Source organism: Tachyglossus aculeatus, chromosome 5, assembly GCF_015852505.1.
Source record: "Tachyglossus aculeatus isolate mTacAcu1 chromosome 5, mTacAcu1.pri, whole genome shotgun sequence".
Lineage (NCBI taxonomy): Eukaryota > Metazoa > Chordata > Mammalia > Monotremata > Tachyglossidae > Tachyglossus > Tachyglossus aculeatus.
In genome coordinates, this window is record NC_052070.1 from 72,645,746 (window position 1) to 72,660,752 (window position 15,007).

General features: G+C 42.7%; 1 protein-coding gene across 1 annotated transcript in view; it reads left to right on the plus strand.

Annotated features, from left to right (window-relative positions):
- The window catches only part of ARIH1 (ariadne RBR E3 ubiquitin protein ligase 1), a 100,897-nt gene extending 86,655 nt beyond the window's left edge, over positions 1–14,242 (plus strand). The window contains exons 10-14 of the mRNA XM_038746261.1: positions 4,926–5,056; positions 5,889–5,946; positions 6,730–6,990; positions 9,134–9,246; positions 10,964–14,242. Of these exons, the coding sequence (XP_038602189.1) occupies positions 4,926–5,056; positions 5,889–5,946; positions 6,730–6,990; positions 9,134–9,246; positions 10,964–11,048 (648 nt within the window). The 3' untranslated portion in view covers positions 11,049–14,242. The remainder of the gene's footprint in view (positions 1–4,925; positions 5,057–5,888; positions 5,947–6,729; positions 6,991–9,133; positions 9,247–10,963) is intronic.
- Positions 14,243–15,007: the final 765 nt, after the last annotated feature.

Sequence of the window (15,007 nt, forward strand, 5' to 3'; positions counted from 1 at the left end):
TAGAAATGGAAAACTGGAAGTTTCAGAGGATTTCGTGTGAATGCTATCGCAAGCCTATTTGGAGTAGCAAAATCATCTTTTATTGAATTAAATATCTAACTTTCTCACGCAGTTAAGCTCAGAGGAAAGACAGAGACAACGGAAACCAGTACTAGAGTGCCCATGGATCAGTGCGGCTTTCTTAGCAAATGTGTTTTCCTGTATGTCTGTTACTCAGATGTGCTTAACATAATGTTTATACCACTCGTGACTTGCCTATGTTGTATTAATTTTCATGACTGCCTTGAAAAATCCCCTGAGATTGCCTTTTCAGGAGTTAGTCATTTCTGCTGGGCCAGATTCCAGCTGGAGACTGATAGAACAGCTAGCTGCTAAGATTTTATTATATAAAAGGCTTGGGTCTCGCTATATCAATCAGTGGTTTTTATTGAGCGTTTAACATGGTCAGAGCACTGTACTAAGTAAGCGCTTGGGAAGGTACAGTAGAATAGAGTTGGTATGTGGTCCTTGCCCTGAAGATATTTAGTTTACAAAAGAAAGATATTTTTCAGATTCTAGCTTTATGTTAGCTTTCTTTTTGTGAAAAATAGAAGTTGGAGAGGGCACTGGTTTGAAATAAACTTGACCTGTCCACCTGGGTCTCACAGTCTAAATACAAGGGAAAACGGGTCATTGAATTTCTGTTTTACTGATGGGGAAACTGAGACATGGCCAAAGTCACACAGCAGACAAGTGGCAAAGTGGGGATTAAAACTCAGATCCTCTGACCCCCATGCCTGTGCTCTTCCCTCCAGGCCATGCTGCCTCTCAAATCATTATACGTTTGTGGGGTGCGCGGTTCTACTTTCAGACCTTTGATTTCTAATTTATTGAGTATCGTTGGTGTCTTTTAAACTTTCTTCCCAGAAATATTGGCCTAATAGGGCTGAGATATATTCAAGGGAGATAGTTCCTGTTTGATACATATGTAATAGCATGAGATCATTATAAGGTCATGTGGCCAAATAAAACTGCTTTAGTATGAAAAATTGAGTATTCTTCAAGGTGTCAAGATTCACCATAAATTTGCATGTCTTAAATCTAGACTGAATTAAAACTCATAATTTATCTTCCCACGCAAACCGGGTTCTCCCCGTGACTTTCCCATCACTGTAGACAGCACCGCCATCCACCCTATCTCAAAAGTCCGTAACCCTGGAATGATCCTCAACTCCCCCCTTATTCGAAATAATAACAATATTAGTAATAATAATTAAAAAATTTTGGTATTTGTTAAACACTCTGTGCCAAGCAATATACTAAGCACTGAGGTAGATAGAAGATAAACAGGTCCCACGTGGGGCTCACATTCTAAGTAGGAGGGAGCACAGTTATTGAATCCCCCATTCTGCAGATGAGGGACCTGAGGCATAGAGAAGAAAAGTGATATGTCAAGGCCACACAGCAAATTAATGGTGGATCGTGATTAGAACCTAGGTCACCTGACTCTTTGGCCGGGCTTTTTCCACTGAGCCATGCTGCTTCCACCCATATAGTCAAATGTCACCAAACCCTATCGATTCTGCCTTCACAAGATTGCTAAAAATCTGCCCTTTCTTCTACAGCTGAACTCCTACCACTTTGGTCCAAGCACTTAGCCTAGCCCACCTTGACTATTACATCAGCCTCTTTGCTGACCTGTCTGCCTTCTCGCTCTGCCTCCACACTTCACTCTGCTACCTGGACCTTTTTCTAAATAAAAAATTGTGCTGTCCGTATTTCCCCACTCCTCAAAAAGTGGTTGCCCATCCACTCCCCCATCAAACGGAAACTCTTTTAAAGCACTCAATCCCCTAGCCCTCCCCTATCTTCAATTTCCTACTACAACCCCCCTCCCACCCCATCTTATTCATTCTTCCTCGATCTCGTCTATCTAGTCACCGACTCCTTGCCCACGTCCTGCCTCTGGCCTGGAACTCCCTCCCTCTTCATATCCGACAAGACCATCACTCTCTCCCCCTTCAAAGCCTTATTGAAATAACATCTCCAGGAGCCTTTCCCTAGTCCTCATTTCCCCTAATCCCTCTCCCATTTGCGTTTCCCTTGCACTTGGATCTGTACCCTTTATTCGCCCCACTCACCATTATGCACACACCCATAATTTACTTTAACGTCCGTCTCCCCCTCTAGACTGAGCACCTTTTGGACAGGGAATGTGTCTACCAACTGAAACGCTTAGTACAGTACTCTTCGCACAGTAAGCTCTTGATAAGTACAACTGATTAATTGTAAAATGAGGAGTTTGTCCGAAGAGGCATCCCTAAGTTTAAATCTTTGAAGGCAAAACCTTTATGAAAAAAAACATCGCTTCCTTTGAAACCCTGTCACCCATCTGCCCTTATGCTAGCAACCGTCTTTGGTTTCCGAAGGTTATTTGGCACGATGTCAATGTCTGTAAGTCCTTTGGAGGTTTGCCAGTTGGCAGTTTCCTCATCAAACATGGTTGAGCAAGCCTCTTTATTATCAGCCTTGAACTTCTACTCTAGTCAATCAATCAGTTGTATTTATTGAGCGCTTACTGTGTGCAGAGCACTGTCATTACCTATAACCCATCATAGCCTGGCTTGGAATCTGGACCTCCACGGATCCGATGAAGCCAGTATATTCACTTCATGAAGTTATTGCATTAATTAGCATCAACCTTAATCATATTTAGTTCTCCTGCATATAAAATGATTAAATGAAGTATATTTGGCCCTGTTTATAATGACAACAAACCTTAGTTTTTCTTGAGACAAGTGGTAATACCCGTGGTAGTTGTTAAGCACTTACTATGTGTCAGACACTTACTATGCGCCAAGCACTGCAGTAAATGCTGGAGGTAGATACAATTGAAACAGATTAGACACCATCTCTTCCCCAGCCGGGGCTCAGATCTTTCATCCTCATTTTACTAATGAAGTAATTGAGCCACAGAAAAGTGACATCATTTACCCGAGATTACACAGCAGGCAGATGGCAGAGCTGGATTAGAACACAGGTCTCCGGACTTTCAGGCCCCTGCTCTATTCACTAGGCCGTACTGTTCAATACAATTGTGCCCAACCTGTATTTGGTTCGGGTTAATAATCTTATAAAAAGACCAAATTAAAACTGACGGTTACCGTTAACTAAATGGTTTGCCGAGTTTTCCCATTTAGGATATATAGATGAAGAGATCTTTGGTCCAGGGATTTAAAAGGATTTCCAGCTCTAGGAAGAGTGTGGTAAAATCAGCCTTTATTTTCATTGTTTTCTAAAAGGCAGTGTGGTGAACTGGAAGCCAAGTGGCCTTACAGACGTGACTGTGAGCCCGTTGTTGGGTAGGGACCATCTCTATATGTTGCCGACTTGTACTTCCCGAGTGCTTAGTACAGTGCTCTGCACACAGTAAGTGCTCAGTAAATGTGATTGAATGAATTTTGCCAGCAGGTCCACTCTGCTTGTAAAAAAAGTCAAAATATTTTCACCCCAAGCCAGGAATGTTGTCTATAAATCTGGATTTTTTTTTTAAAAAAACCCTCCCTATTATTAATTTAAACAAGGAAACCTTGAGCACAGCTTGTAAAACTGGCTCTTTTGGAGGGTATGTTGTACTTCCAAGAACGTTGGATCTGCCAAATAGTAACTGCGATTTGATTAAACTTTAGCTTACTTTCTGCACCTGGAAAAAAAGGGGAAAAAAAATCCCATCTCCATTAAACCCCAAGAGCTTTAGAGTTGAGAATATTCACTTTAGAGTTGAGAATATTCATGGGGAGAGGAAGAGAGTTCGAACAAAGTGTATTTGCTTGTTAAAAGTGGACTACCTGGGAAGAATATATAGAGGGGAAGGCATTAATTGCTTCCTTTTAATTAAGTGGAAAATAATTTTCCCTAGAAATTTCAAATCTTGTTTTTGTTTCTTATTGGAATAGCCTCTGCGCCTAAGGTTAATGCAAGATGGTATCAATATTCAGTGAGCTTTTCTGTCTTCCTATTGAGTATCTGCAGGAGGAAGACAATTCTAAGTTACTGAATGAATGGATTCCCTTAGCTGACAGAAACTTTCTAATGGTAAATTTAATTTACCATTTCTAAAGGCAGGGATTTTATGCATATATAAAATACTATACATACACACAAATGCCATAAAACAATTGTCTTCTAAATCTGTTTCTTCCAAGAATGTAAGGCCGTGATTTGCACACATTAGGTGGTCAATAAATACTATTGATTTTTTACTATTGATTTTACTATTGGAGTAAGCAGCGTGGCTCAGTGGAAAGTGCACGGGCTTTGGAGTCAGAGGTCATGGGTTCAAATCCCAGCTCCTCCACTTGTCAGCTGTGTGGCTTTGGGCAAGTCACTTAACTTCTCTGGGCCTCAGTTACCTCATCTGTAAAATGGGGATTAAGACTGTGAGCCCCACGTGGGACAACCTGATCACTTTGTAACCTCCCCAGCGCTTAGAACAGTGCTTTGCACATAGTAAGTGCATAATAAATGCCATCATCATTATCATCATTTGATTCAAGCTGTAATTCATTTGCAAGTTCTTTGAAAACTATGGGATGCTATTTTAGATTCTTTGATTACTATTTTAGATACTTTGATCGTGCCATTTAAAAAAAAAGGTTCCTGTGAAAACTTGCTCTGGGGAGAAAAGTCTGCCTGAATAACTCTGGGGAAGTTCTAGTTGTGTTTTTGTGTGTTTTTACTGGGGTTCTGCTCAATATATGGCAAAGTAAACAGGAACTAGATGAGAAAGTCCTTGTTTTTACTCTGTATTTTGGTTACTTTTAGACAGACTTGGTAGAAGTGAATTCTGTTTTCTTCACTCCCTTTCACTAAGAGTAAGAATTATTTTGAGGTGAGTTCTGCTTGACCATGTTAACTTTGATACAACATTTTGTTTCTCTTCATAGGAATGTCCCAAGTGTCATGTCACCATTGAGAAGGATGGAGGTTGCAATCACATGGTCTGCCGTAACCAGAACTGTAAAGCAGAATTTTGCTGGGTGTGTCTTGGCCCTTGGGAGCCCCACGGATCTGCCTGGTAAATTGGTGGAATAAAAGCCAAAGGAAATACTTTCACTTCCACCCCAGAATTATGTAACTATGCCAACAGGAGGGAGCAATGATGTAGTTAATTCGGAAGACTAGGTGATCCTATATCCAGCGCTCAGGCCATTGTGGGGCCATTTCCTTTGTCTGCTCCCAGGAATCACCTGGAAGGAATGAGGAAATAATCTGAGGCCCACAGTGTACATCCACATCCCCTTTCCCAGGAATGAGGAAGTAACCCTGGGAGCTTCTGGTAGAGCTCTAAATGGGCTGAAATTCTGGTGACTGATCCATGCTAAGCCTCAAACCTTAATTCTAGATCAGCCGGAGTCAGCCGGGAGCCCAGGGCTTATTTCTGAGCAGTGGTGTCACCTGCAGAGAAGCAGCATGGATCAGTGGAAAGAGCACGGGCTTTGGAGTCAGAGGTCATGGGTTCAAATCCCGGCCCCGCCGATTGTCAGCTGTGTGACTTTGGGCAAGTCACTTCACTTCTGTGCCTCAGTTCCCTCATCTGTAAAATGGGGATTTAGACTGTGAGCCCCACGTGGGACAACCTGATCATCTTGTATCCCCCCAGGGCTTAGAACAGTGCTTTGCACATAGTAAGCGCTTAACAAATACCATCATTATTATTATTATGAGGAAAGTTAGTGTGGGGGTCTGGCAAAGAGAAAGTGCCTTGGGAATGTATAGCAGGTCCCAGTCCTCATAAGCATGTGGGGAATTCATCATCTGGATCATCTGGGGTGGGTAGTTCTTTGATTTCTCCCACCACCACCACCACATCCACCATTTCAGTAAACTTTAATTAATCCCTATTTAAGGTACAACTGCAATCGCTACAATGAGGATGATGCAAAGGCAGCCAGAGATGCACAGGAGGTGAGTGCATAACCTTTGGGGAAAGGAGACTTGAAGGGAAGCCCACAGATAATTTTGTTGAAGCCCCTTTGGGGATCTTGAAATGGCTCATTTACAATAGCTAAAGGGCAAATATGATAGTTCTTGGGTGCAACTGCAGTTGTTTCTGGCCATAAGAATTGGGTAAGCGTGTTGATTTAGAAAAGGGAACAAATTTGTCCTATTAAAACTACTTGAATTCCAAAACTTCACGTAGCCGTAGTTTCTTTTACACCTGATCTTCCGTTAAGGTAAAGCTGGGGGTGGGGCAGAAAGAAAGCAAACTTATCCTCTTTATCCTCTGTAGTCTAGTAGCTCTGGAATATTTTATCTGCAGGGGGTAGTATATTGACAAAGTAATGTAGGTTCCAACTGGGAAAACACAAATACAGTTCTGTTAGTAAATGAATTAACGTTTAAGTGAATGTTAAAGGACTCTGTAACCTGATTACCATTTTGTTAATACGTTTTGTTTTGTTGTCTGTCTTCCCCTTCTAGACTGTGAGCCCGCTGTTGGGTAGGGACCGGCTCTCTATGTTGCCAACTTGTACTTCCCAAGCGCTTAGTACAGTGCTCTGCACACAGTAAGCGCTCAGTAGATACAATTGAATGAATGAGTGAATGAATGTTTTGTGGAATTGGGGGCTGTGGGCTACCCCAAAGAGTCAGGAAGGTGGTGCACCAGTTTGGTAGCCATTTGCCTTCAACCACTGCTTTGTTTTAACTCTCCGGTCGTCTTTGTTTTTCTAATGGGAATTAACACAGCGATCCCGAGCAGCCCTGCAGAGGTACCTGTTCTACTGCAACCGCTACATGAACCACATGCAGAGTCTGCGCTTCGAGCACAAACTGTATGCTCAGGTGAAGCAGAAGATGGAGGAGATGCAGCAGCACAACATGTCCTGGATTGAGGTGCAGTTCCTGAAGAAAGCAGTCGACGTCCTCTGCCAGTGTCGTGCCACACTCATGTACACTTACGTCTTCGCCTTCTACCTCAAAAAGAATAATCAGTCCATCATCTTTGAGGTAGGGGGGCATTCCGAGCAAGAAAGTCACTCTCATCCCGGCGGGCAGGCCGAGCCTTGAGATGCAAACGGCGTAACATTTATTCAGCGTGGGTCTGTTTGAGGAAGAAAATAGTAAAAGCCTCCAGTTGGCCCGATGCTAGAGTCGGGTGTGTAATGTGAAAATGCGGTCAGGGAGCTCGTAGTGCGATTTAAGGGATTTTACACGGTCTTAGCGGATCACGTCATTTCTTAATATTGGTCGACTTCCCGAGAAAGATGCCCTCTAAGGATTCGGTTAGCTTTCTGATGAATGCCGTGGAGCAGCTGATAAATGTCTGTGGTGGGTCATGGGAGGAAGGGGCTTTCAGAGAGTAGGTGGGGCTGGTCTTCCTTTTCATACCACCCTACTGGATTTGCCCTGGTTGTCTTAATGCCAAAGCAGAATAGGTTGTGTGTGTACGGGGGAGAGACAACAGAGCCCCACTCTGTCGACCTCGCCCCAGCCTTCTGTTGATCCCTAGAAAAACCCAGATTGGCAAAGGGGCCTTGCAGAAATCCTGCCTCGCTGCTGCTCCTCCGTAAAACTCCCCGCTGTTTTCCCCATTCATCCTGTCAGTCCTTGGGGAAAGTGGCTGGATGGGTGTTGAAGAGTCAGAAATTCCTGGTACGTGTGCAGGAGCTCGCGATAACCAGTCCTCGCTAAGGAGGCTTTCCGAAAGGAAGTAAATTTGGTGGCGCGAACACCGTAGGGTCGAGGAAGCCAGGGTTCGTATGATTCCTGCTCCAGCCTTGCTCCAGTACCGTCGTTTTTCAAAGCTGCCACAGCAATAAAAGGAAATGGGTCTAAGGGGACGTTTGTAAAACATGAGGTACCAGTGATTTTCTAAATTATCTTTTTATTTTAAACTTTCCATTACAAGAGTAGTAGTAACAAATCAGGCACGATTCCAGGGAAGGGAACAAAAGAAAAATATAAGTCGTGGATGCAGAAAATGACCGTTAAGTACTCTGAGGAGCCAGACTTCTTCCACCCAGTGAATTCTCCCTTTGTCCCTGGTCGTGGTGGGGAGAAGGAGAGGAGCCAGTAAAGCACAGCTCTATTTCGGCAACCCAGGCCAACTGCCCTGATCTTTTAAAGAAAGTGGTAGATGCCTGGTCTCTTCAGACTAATTAAAAAATGCACCCAACAGAGAATTAGAGTCTAGAGTGCCTGATTGCCCGCCTGGAGTTGGGCTTTGTACAAATAGACAAGGGAGGGGTGCAATTATCCTGAATGAAGGAGGACAAAAGAAATTTTGGTAGCTTAAATCATTTAAATAAAGTAACTCTTGCATGGATTCCCTTTCCTCTCTTCATTACTTTTGGGTATTTGAGGTTGTTTTGTGTTTGATTTCATAAACAATGTACCAAATTGCTTTTGTTGCCATTATTCCTCAGAATGCAGCCCCATGTAAAGCAGGAATGCTTGTATATCTTCTTTGTATCAGGTGAAGAAGATAAGTTAGTGAAGGTATATAATCCTTTCAAAGAGTTTTGACAGGATAGATTTCTCAAAAGAGAGGAAAGATTTCCGGGCAAATGGGAAGTAAGTTGCTGAATGGACAAAGGAAAGTGATTTGTAGCTCTCAAGTATAACAGCACAGAAGGTGGAGTGAGGGCCCTGAAGAAACTGAAAAGGAATTGATTTGAACCTAGGGTTCGAGCAGGAGTAGAAGATGAGACAAGAAGCAGAAGGAGGCTTAGAAAAGTGAAAAAAAGGGCTCTGAAGGCAATCAGTCATATTTATTTGAGCGTGTGCAGAGCGATAAGCTCTCATAACGGAGTTGGCAGATATGTTCCCTGCCCACAACGAGCTTACAGTCTAGAAGGGGAGACAGACAATAATATAAATAAATGAATTATGACTATGTACATAAGTGCGGTGGGGCTGCGAGGGAGGGATGGTTGAATAAAGGGAGCTAATCCAAGAGCAGAGGCGACGCAGAAGGGAGTGGGAGAAGAGAAAATGAGAGCACAGTCAGGGAAGGCCTCTTGGAGGAGACCTTCCTCTTGGCAAGGAAGTATAAGTAACTTGTGCCTGAGGAAAATAAGAGGGAGCCATTGAAGGGCATTTCGTGTAGTGAAGAAAGCTTTTTTTTTTTTTCCCCCTCTCTTCTTTGCAGAATAACCAAGCTGACTTAGAGAATGCTACAGAGGTGCTTTCGGGCTACCTGGAGCGAGACATATCCCAAGATTCGCTGCAGGACATAAAGCAGAAAGTACAGGATAAGTACAGGTGAGCAGTTCATCAGGCAGTATTGAAAAGTAAGTTTTTCTAGCCGTGCCGCTTTGATGTGGTAGGTGATAATGGGTTTGAGAAAGCAAATCCGGTTACTGAGCTGCCGCCGCCATGTTTCTCATGGACTGCTTGTACCCATCGGGCTAGGATTTACTTATCGCAGTGCTGCTGAGAGTAAAGTCCAGCTGTTTATGCCACCAGCCAACTCTTCTCTTCAGTTCAGCTATATCAATCAATCAATCAATCATATTTATTGAGCGCTTACTGTGTGCAGAGCACCGTACTAAGCGCTTGGGAAGTACAAGTTGGCAACATATAGAGACAGTCCCTACCCAACAGTGGGCTCACAGTCTAAAATCAGCTATATCTACTTAGTTGCCGCCTTTGCAAGGAAGAAAGAGCCTGAATATGAGGCGGGGTGGCCATTAGGCTAGGGGAATGAAATCAGAGTCCGGCCCTAGTGCTGATTTCCCACTGAGAATTGTGTGGATTTAATAAAAGTGAACTTCCAAATTCTGTGGTGGTAGGTTACCATTAAGGCCACCAATAAGTAAATCAGTAGGTGCCTTTTCCAATGGTACTGAGAAAGAGAGCTCCCATATCTTTTAAACGTTCCCAGATTTTCCATCCTTTACGGTCAGGACGGAATTCTACTTATCTTGTGGGAAAAGCCTTGCGTTAACTTGTCAGGATTATTGCTGACTGTGATGATCCCAATGACTGCAGCATGTGTTTCTGGACTTTTCCCTGGTTTTATACCTTCCTTGGCAAAATCACATTTTTTTTATTTCCTAGATTCTGTCCTGACCTTCCTCTATCTCTCGCCAACCTCTTTCGGCCCCTTCTTTGGCCTAAAATGAACTCTGGAAACTGATGTCCCCACCCCAGCTGTAGCCACCATCACCAGTACTTATTGAAAGCACAGAGCGAAAGTACTACCTAGTACCTCCTCGCATTTTTGTCACACCAGATATACTGCCAATAATATATCAAGAGGCGCCAGTGGCTATTTTCCGTCCTCTCCCCAATTTAAAATAGACATGAAAGCTAGACATTCTAATTCGGTAATGATAATCATGATACCTAGTAATAATAATAATAATAATGGCATTTATTAAGCACTTACTACGTGCAAAGCACCGGGGAGGGTACAAGGTGATCAGGTTGTCCCACAGGGGGCTCACAGTCTTAAACCCCATTTTACAGATGAGGTAACTGAGGCCCAGAGAAGTTAAGTGACTTGCCCAAAGTCACCCAGCTGACAATTGGCAGAGCTGGGGTTTGAAGCCATGACCTCTGACTCCAAAGCCCGTGCCATTTCCGCCGAGCCACGCTGCTTCTTGCTCGGCACTTTATTATGTGCTGAGCATTATATTAAGCACAGGGGTGGATACTAGGTAATCAGATCAGACATTCCCTATCCCACCCAGGGTTGAGGAAACTGAGGCCCAGAGAGCTTGTGATTTGCTTGAGGTCGCACAGCAGGCAAGTAGATTTCTCAACGTCCAGGCCCACAATGCCACCCTATATATGACTTCCCTAATTTTTCAGTATTTCCTGAGAATATTAGTGGCCTGTAAAAAGGTATATATAACCTCAGGGTCTAGGTCACGCGATTTCATCTCTTAAGAACTGTGGCATTTTTACTCATCACTGAAAATGTTCTAACAAAGGTCTCAATTTATTTCCCCTTCTCCCCCTTCATTTGCTGCAGATACTGTGAGAGTCGACGAAGGGTTTTGTTACAGCACGTGCATGAAGGCTATGAGAAAGACCTGTGGGAGTACATTGAGGACTGAGAATGGCTCTGCATATAATGAACTCTGAAAACTTTTCCATCTAGAGTGCTCATGCAATTAAAACAAAAACGAAAAAAAAAAAAAAGGAGGCAGTAAGCCTGTGCTGAAACCGCTGGTCTGTAGTACCGGAATTCTGTTTTGTTAACGGAAAGTTTAAGTAAATTATATTGTAATAAAAAAGGTAGATAAACCATTGTACAACAGTATTCTAGGCCGCCAACAAAAGTGTGACAGACGCACTAAAAAGCCCTCCAACTTTAACTTGTAACGTAGCTTCATTCTCAAAGCTGACTTTCTTTCCTTTTATTTTCCCCCTGTGTGTAGTACAGATAAAATCTAAAACAGTTTCTTGACACTGCTTCTCATGTCCAACCCAGCCATTTTGATGTACTTTGGAAAGGGATCTCGTCCCCTCCCCCTGACCACGCACACACGCAACCACACAAACACACACATATTCAAGAATGAATGTGGATTGGCTCCCTGTAAAGATAAACAGTGGGGAGGGGAAGTGGGTAAGCAGCAGCAGAGAGAAAACTTTGTATATGACTTTTAAAAACAAGAGGACAACACAGTATTTTTCAAAATTGTATATAGCGCATATGCATGGACAAAGCAAGCGTGGCACGTGTTTGCATAATGTTTAATTACAAAAATATTTATTCTTTAAAATCTTCAAGATTATGCCTATTTGCTGTGCATTTTCTTTCAGTTGGCTTTATTTTCCCAGGGTCCGGGGGGCAGGTGTGTTGGTCTGGCGATTCTGTGGAAGGCTCGACTAGCTTAATTTGATTTCCCTTCTTTGCCCTTTCTAGTTTTGGTGTATCCATTGCTGGCAGTGGGCATCACACCTGGAATTTCCGACTCCTGGCATAAAATGATTCAACTGGCGTGCAGTGCAGTTGGGGTGAATGGAGTGTTCTGATAAAGGCTCGAACATAGAAGCTTTGCCCTCTTTTTTTTTTCCTCTTTCTTTTTCTTTTTTTTTTTTATTGCTCCAGATGCCACTCTTGTGTTTTGCCCACATCAAGCATCTTTGTGTGGTCTCTATTAAAGATGGCATATATCTCTTCCAGTTAGCTGAGCGTCGGTTCTCCAGAGGAACCATTGGAGACTTTTCTTCATTCTTTTTAACACTACTTAATCCCCATTAAGATTTCAGCTAGGGCTTTTTTCTCCCCGCTCCCTTTTTTAGGTATCCATTAGAATGTTTTTGCTGGGGGTTTTTTAATTTTATTTTATTTTTTATTTTAAAAGAAGGGTTCACTGTATATCATTGTGAATTTGAAAAGGATTAGAGCGAAATTGCCTGCCTGGTCAGGCTGGTTCGATTATAAAAGCAAACAGCCTTGAAGAACATCATGTTTTCATCTATCATTTAAATAGAAATCATTGGACTTGCTCTTTTCAACTTCAAGAGGTTAGGATAATTGATTCATTTTAGTTGTGGTGTCCATTTTTATGAATTCTGTACCAAGAGCTATGTTAAAAGTAAAGGATTGGTGGTGGTTTTTATTAAATTTACACCTGTTTAGGCAATTCCAACTGTGGTATTTTTCACCAGGTTAGCTTCCCTAAACTTCATCTGTTATTTCATCACTTTAAGCCGGGGTGGGGCGGGGAAAAGAATGGTGAAAAATCATGGATAAAGAGGTCTTGGTATTAAACACCAATTTCAACTGAGAACCTCTTACTCTTGTCCTTTAAATCTTTTGCGCCTGGAGACTTCCATCTGTGAACGGCCCACGTAAGGTGGGTTTTCCCCCACTTCTGACACCCTGCATATTATTTCTTCAGTTAGGCATTGGTTTTCTTCAGCCTCTGTCCCTTCCTGGGGTTTTGCTGAATCTACTCTCGCACTCTGCATTTCCCTCCGGAAAGTGGGTATCCTTTAAGGCATTCACCGTCCAACTGAAGTGGGAATCATCGTGAGCGTGAGCGTCTAGCCTATATTGTGCTGCTTCTTTCAGCAGACCATCTTTTAGGATTGCGTTCCCTTCTGGGTAGGTGCAGACCTGAGCTATCCTAAAGTGCTTTTACATTTCTCATTCGGTAATCGCAGCAACTCTGAAATACACTTACGCGAGTGGAAGTGAGGTCCCGTCCTTGAGGGAATCAGGGACGTTAGCCGATGTTTTTTTACGTGGATGTGCTGGTCTCTACAATGGCTTTACATGTGTTTTATCTTACCGGTTAACTTTGCAGGTTTTAGGTTTGAGTATAATAAAGTCACTTCTCTAAACTCTCCCCTTGCCACCAATAACAGTATGCAACGGCTTGTATCTTCAGCTCCCAGCGATGAAGGAACACTGCTTTATGGAAATGCTTCCCGGCTACGGTACTGATGACAATTTGAGGATATTATTGAGTGAGGACGATAACTTCGACACGGTCTGTCCGATCTGGAGCCGACGGCCCCACCCGTTATGGCATTTGCCTCCAGATTTGACAAAATCCTCCACGCTTTAACTATTTTCAATGATGGCTTCAGTGCCTGGAGCTGGTTGGGCGCTTCCGCATATTGTGTTCCAGCTTCCCTAATCCACTGATACTTGCCTTTTAAACAGAAGGCGCTTTTCAGATATAAGGGTCTTTCCTCATTTATTCAAGGGCAGATACATTCAGTCACCGGCAAAGTGGATGCTTTTTTCAAAGCAATATATAGAGCAGTAGGTGGGATTTCAGTCATTTACAAGAAAGTACCAGCCCAGAACTCAGGGTGCGGACCGCAAGAGCAAAGTTGAGTGGCGTGTGTCATCGGAACCCCAATTCTGTGTAATTCACTGCAGTCTAGTTGTGTGAATCTTGAATTTTTAATAACACACACGCGCACACACACACTCACACATCCGGAATGGCAGACTTTCAGTTTTCAAAACGGTTGAATCTGTAGTGTTAAATGTCGTCCAACCATTGTTAGAAACTGAAATTAGTACAAGTGAAGGTAAAGAAACTTCAGTTCTACTCAGTGTCCTGAGGTCCTAAGTCGCTACAAATCCCATTCTAAAGCACTTGGGGATTGTGAGACAATCAGATCGGCGGATTGATTAATGCTCCTAACCCTGTAATTTTGTGCATAGAGAGCACCTTGTGCTGTGGAAATAACTGTTCTTAGATTTTCATTGTAACTGGACTGTTCAGGTTGCCCAGAGGGAAAGAACATTCCTAATTCTAATAAAATAAACTTTTATTTTGTTATTCCATTAGTTACTTATGTTTTGTTTTATAGTAAAAATTGTATTGCTGGCCAGAAGGGGCCTCTTGCATTATGTGCCTTATTCACTGTTCTGACTTGGTATTTAAAAAAAAAAAAAAAAATCAAAAATTGATTTCTCCCAGATGAACTGTGAATGAGACCTACTTTTCTCTCCCCACAAATTACTCAAGCCCAGAAGTCTTGAGAAACTTTTGCAGAATCCCCACTTGCAGTTTTGACTATACCCCTACAACATTTTCTTCCAACTTAGAATTAATACCTTTATAGAGCCACTTATTCTCATTTCAATCGATCGTATTTATTGAGTGCGTACTGCGTGCAGAGCACTGTATGGAGCGCTTGGGAGAGTACAGTATAACAGTTGGTAGACATGTTCCCTGCCCACAAGGAGCTTACAGTCTCTTTTATGCCCATAGAACTGTTTTGATAATGAGGAAAAATCTTACCCCCTAATTTTTTCCAAGCATTCCTTTAAAGTTCATCCTCTTGTTATTTCAGCAATGGATTTTTCTGAGCTTTAGTTTTGGTCGGAGTGGAGGAAGAGCTTTCCTTGTCAAGGGTTAAAGCTGTGGGTCTCTGCTCGCTGAGTCCCAACATGATGTATGGTTCTCCTGACCCATTTCTCTCAATTAAGCTTCCGTTTTGACAGATTCCCAGTCTGTGCTGTATTTGATTCTACGGTGATTCCAAACTCGAGACCAGGGAGAACAATTTCTCCATGAATGACTCTGTACAAAAAAAT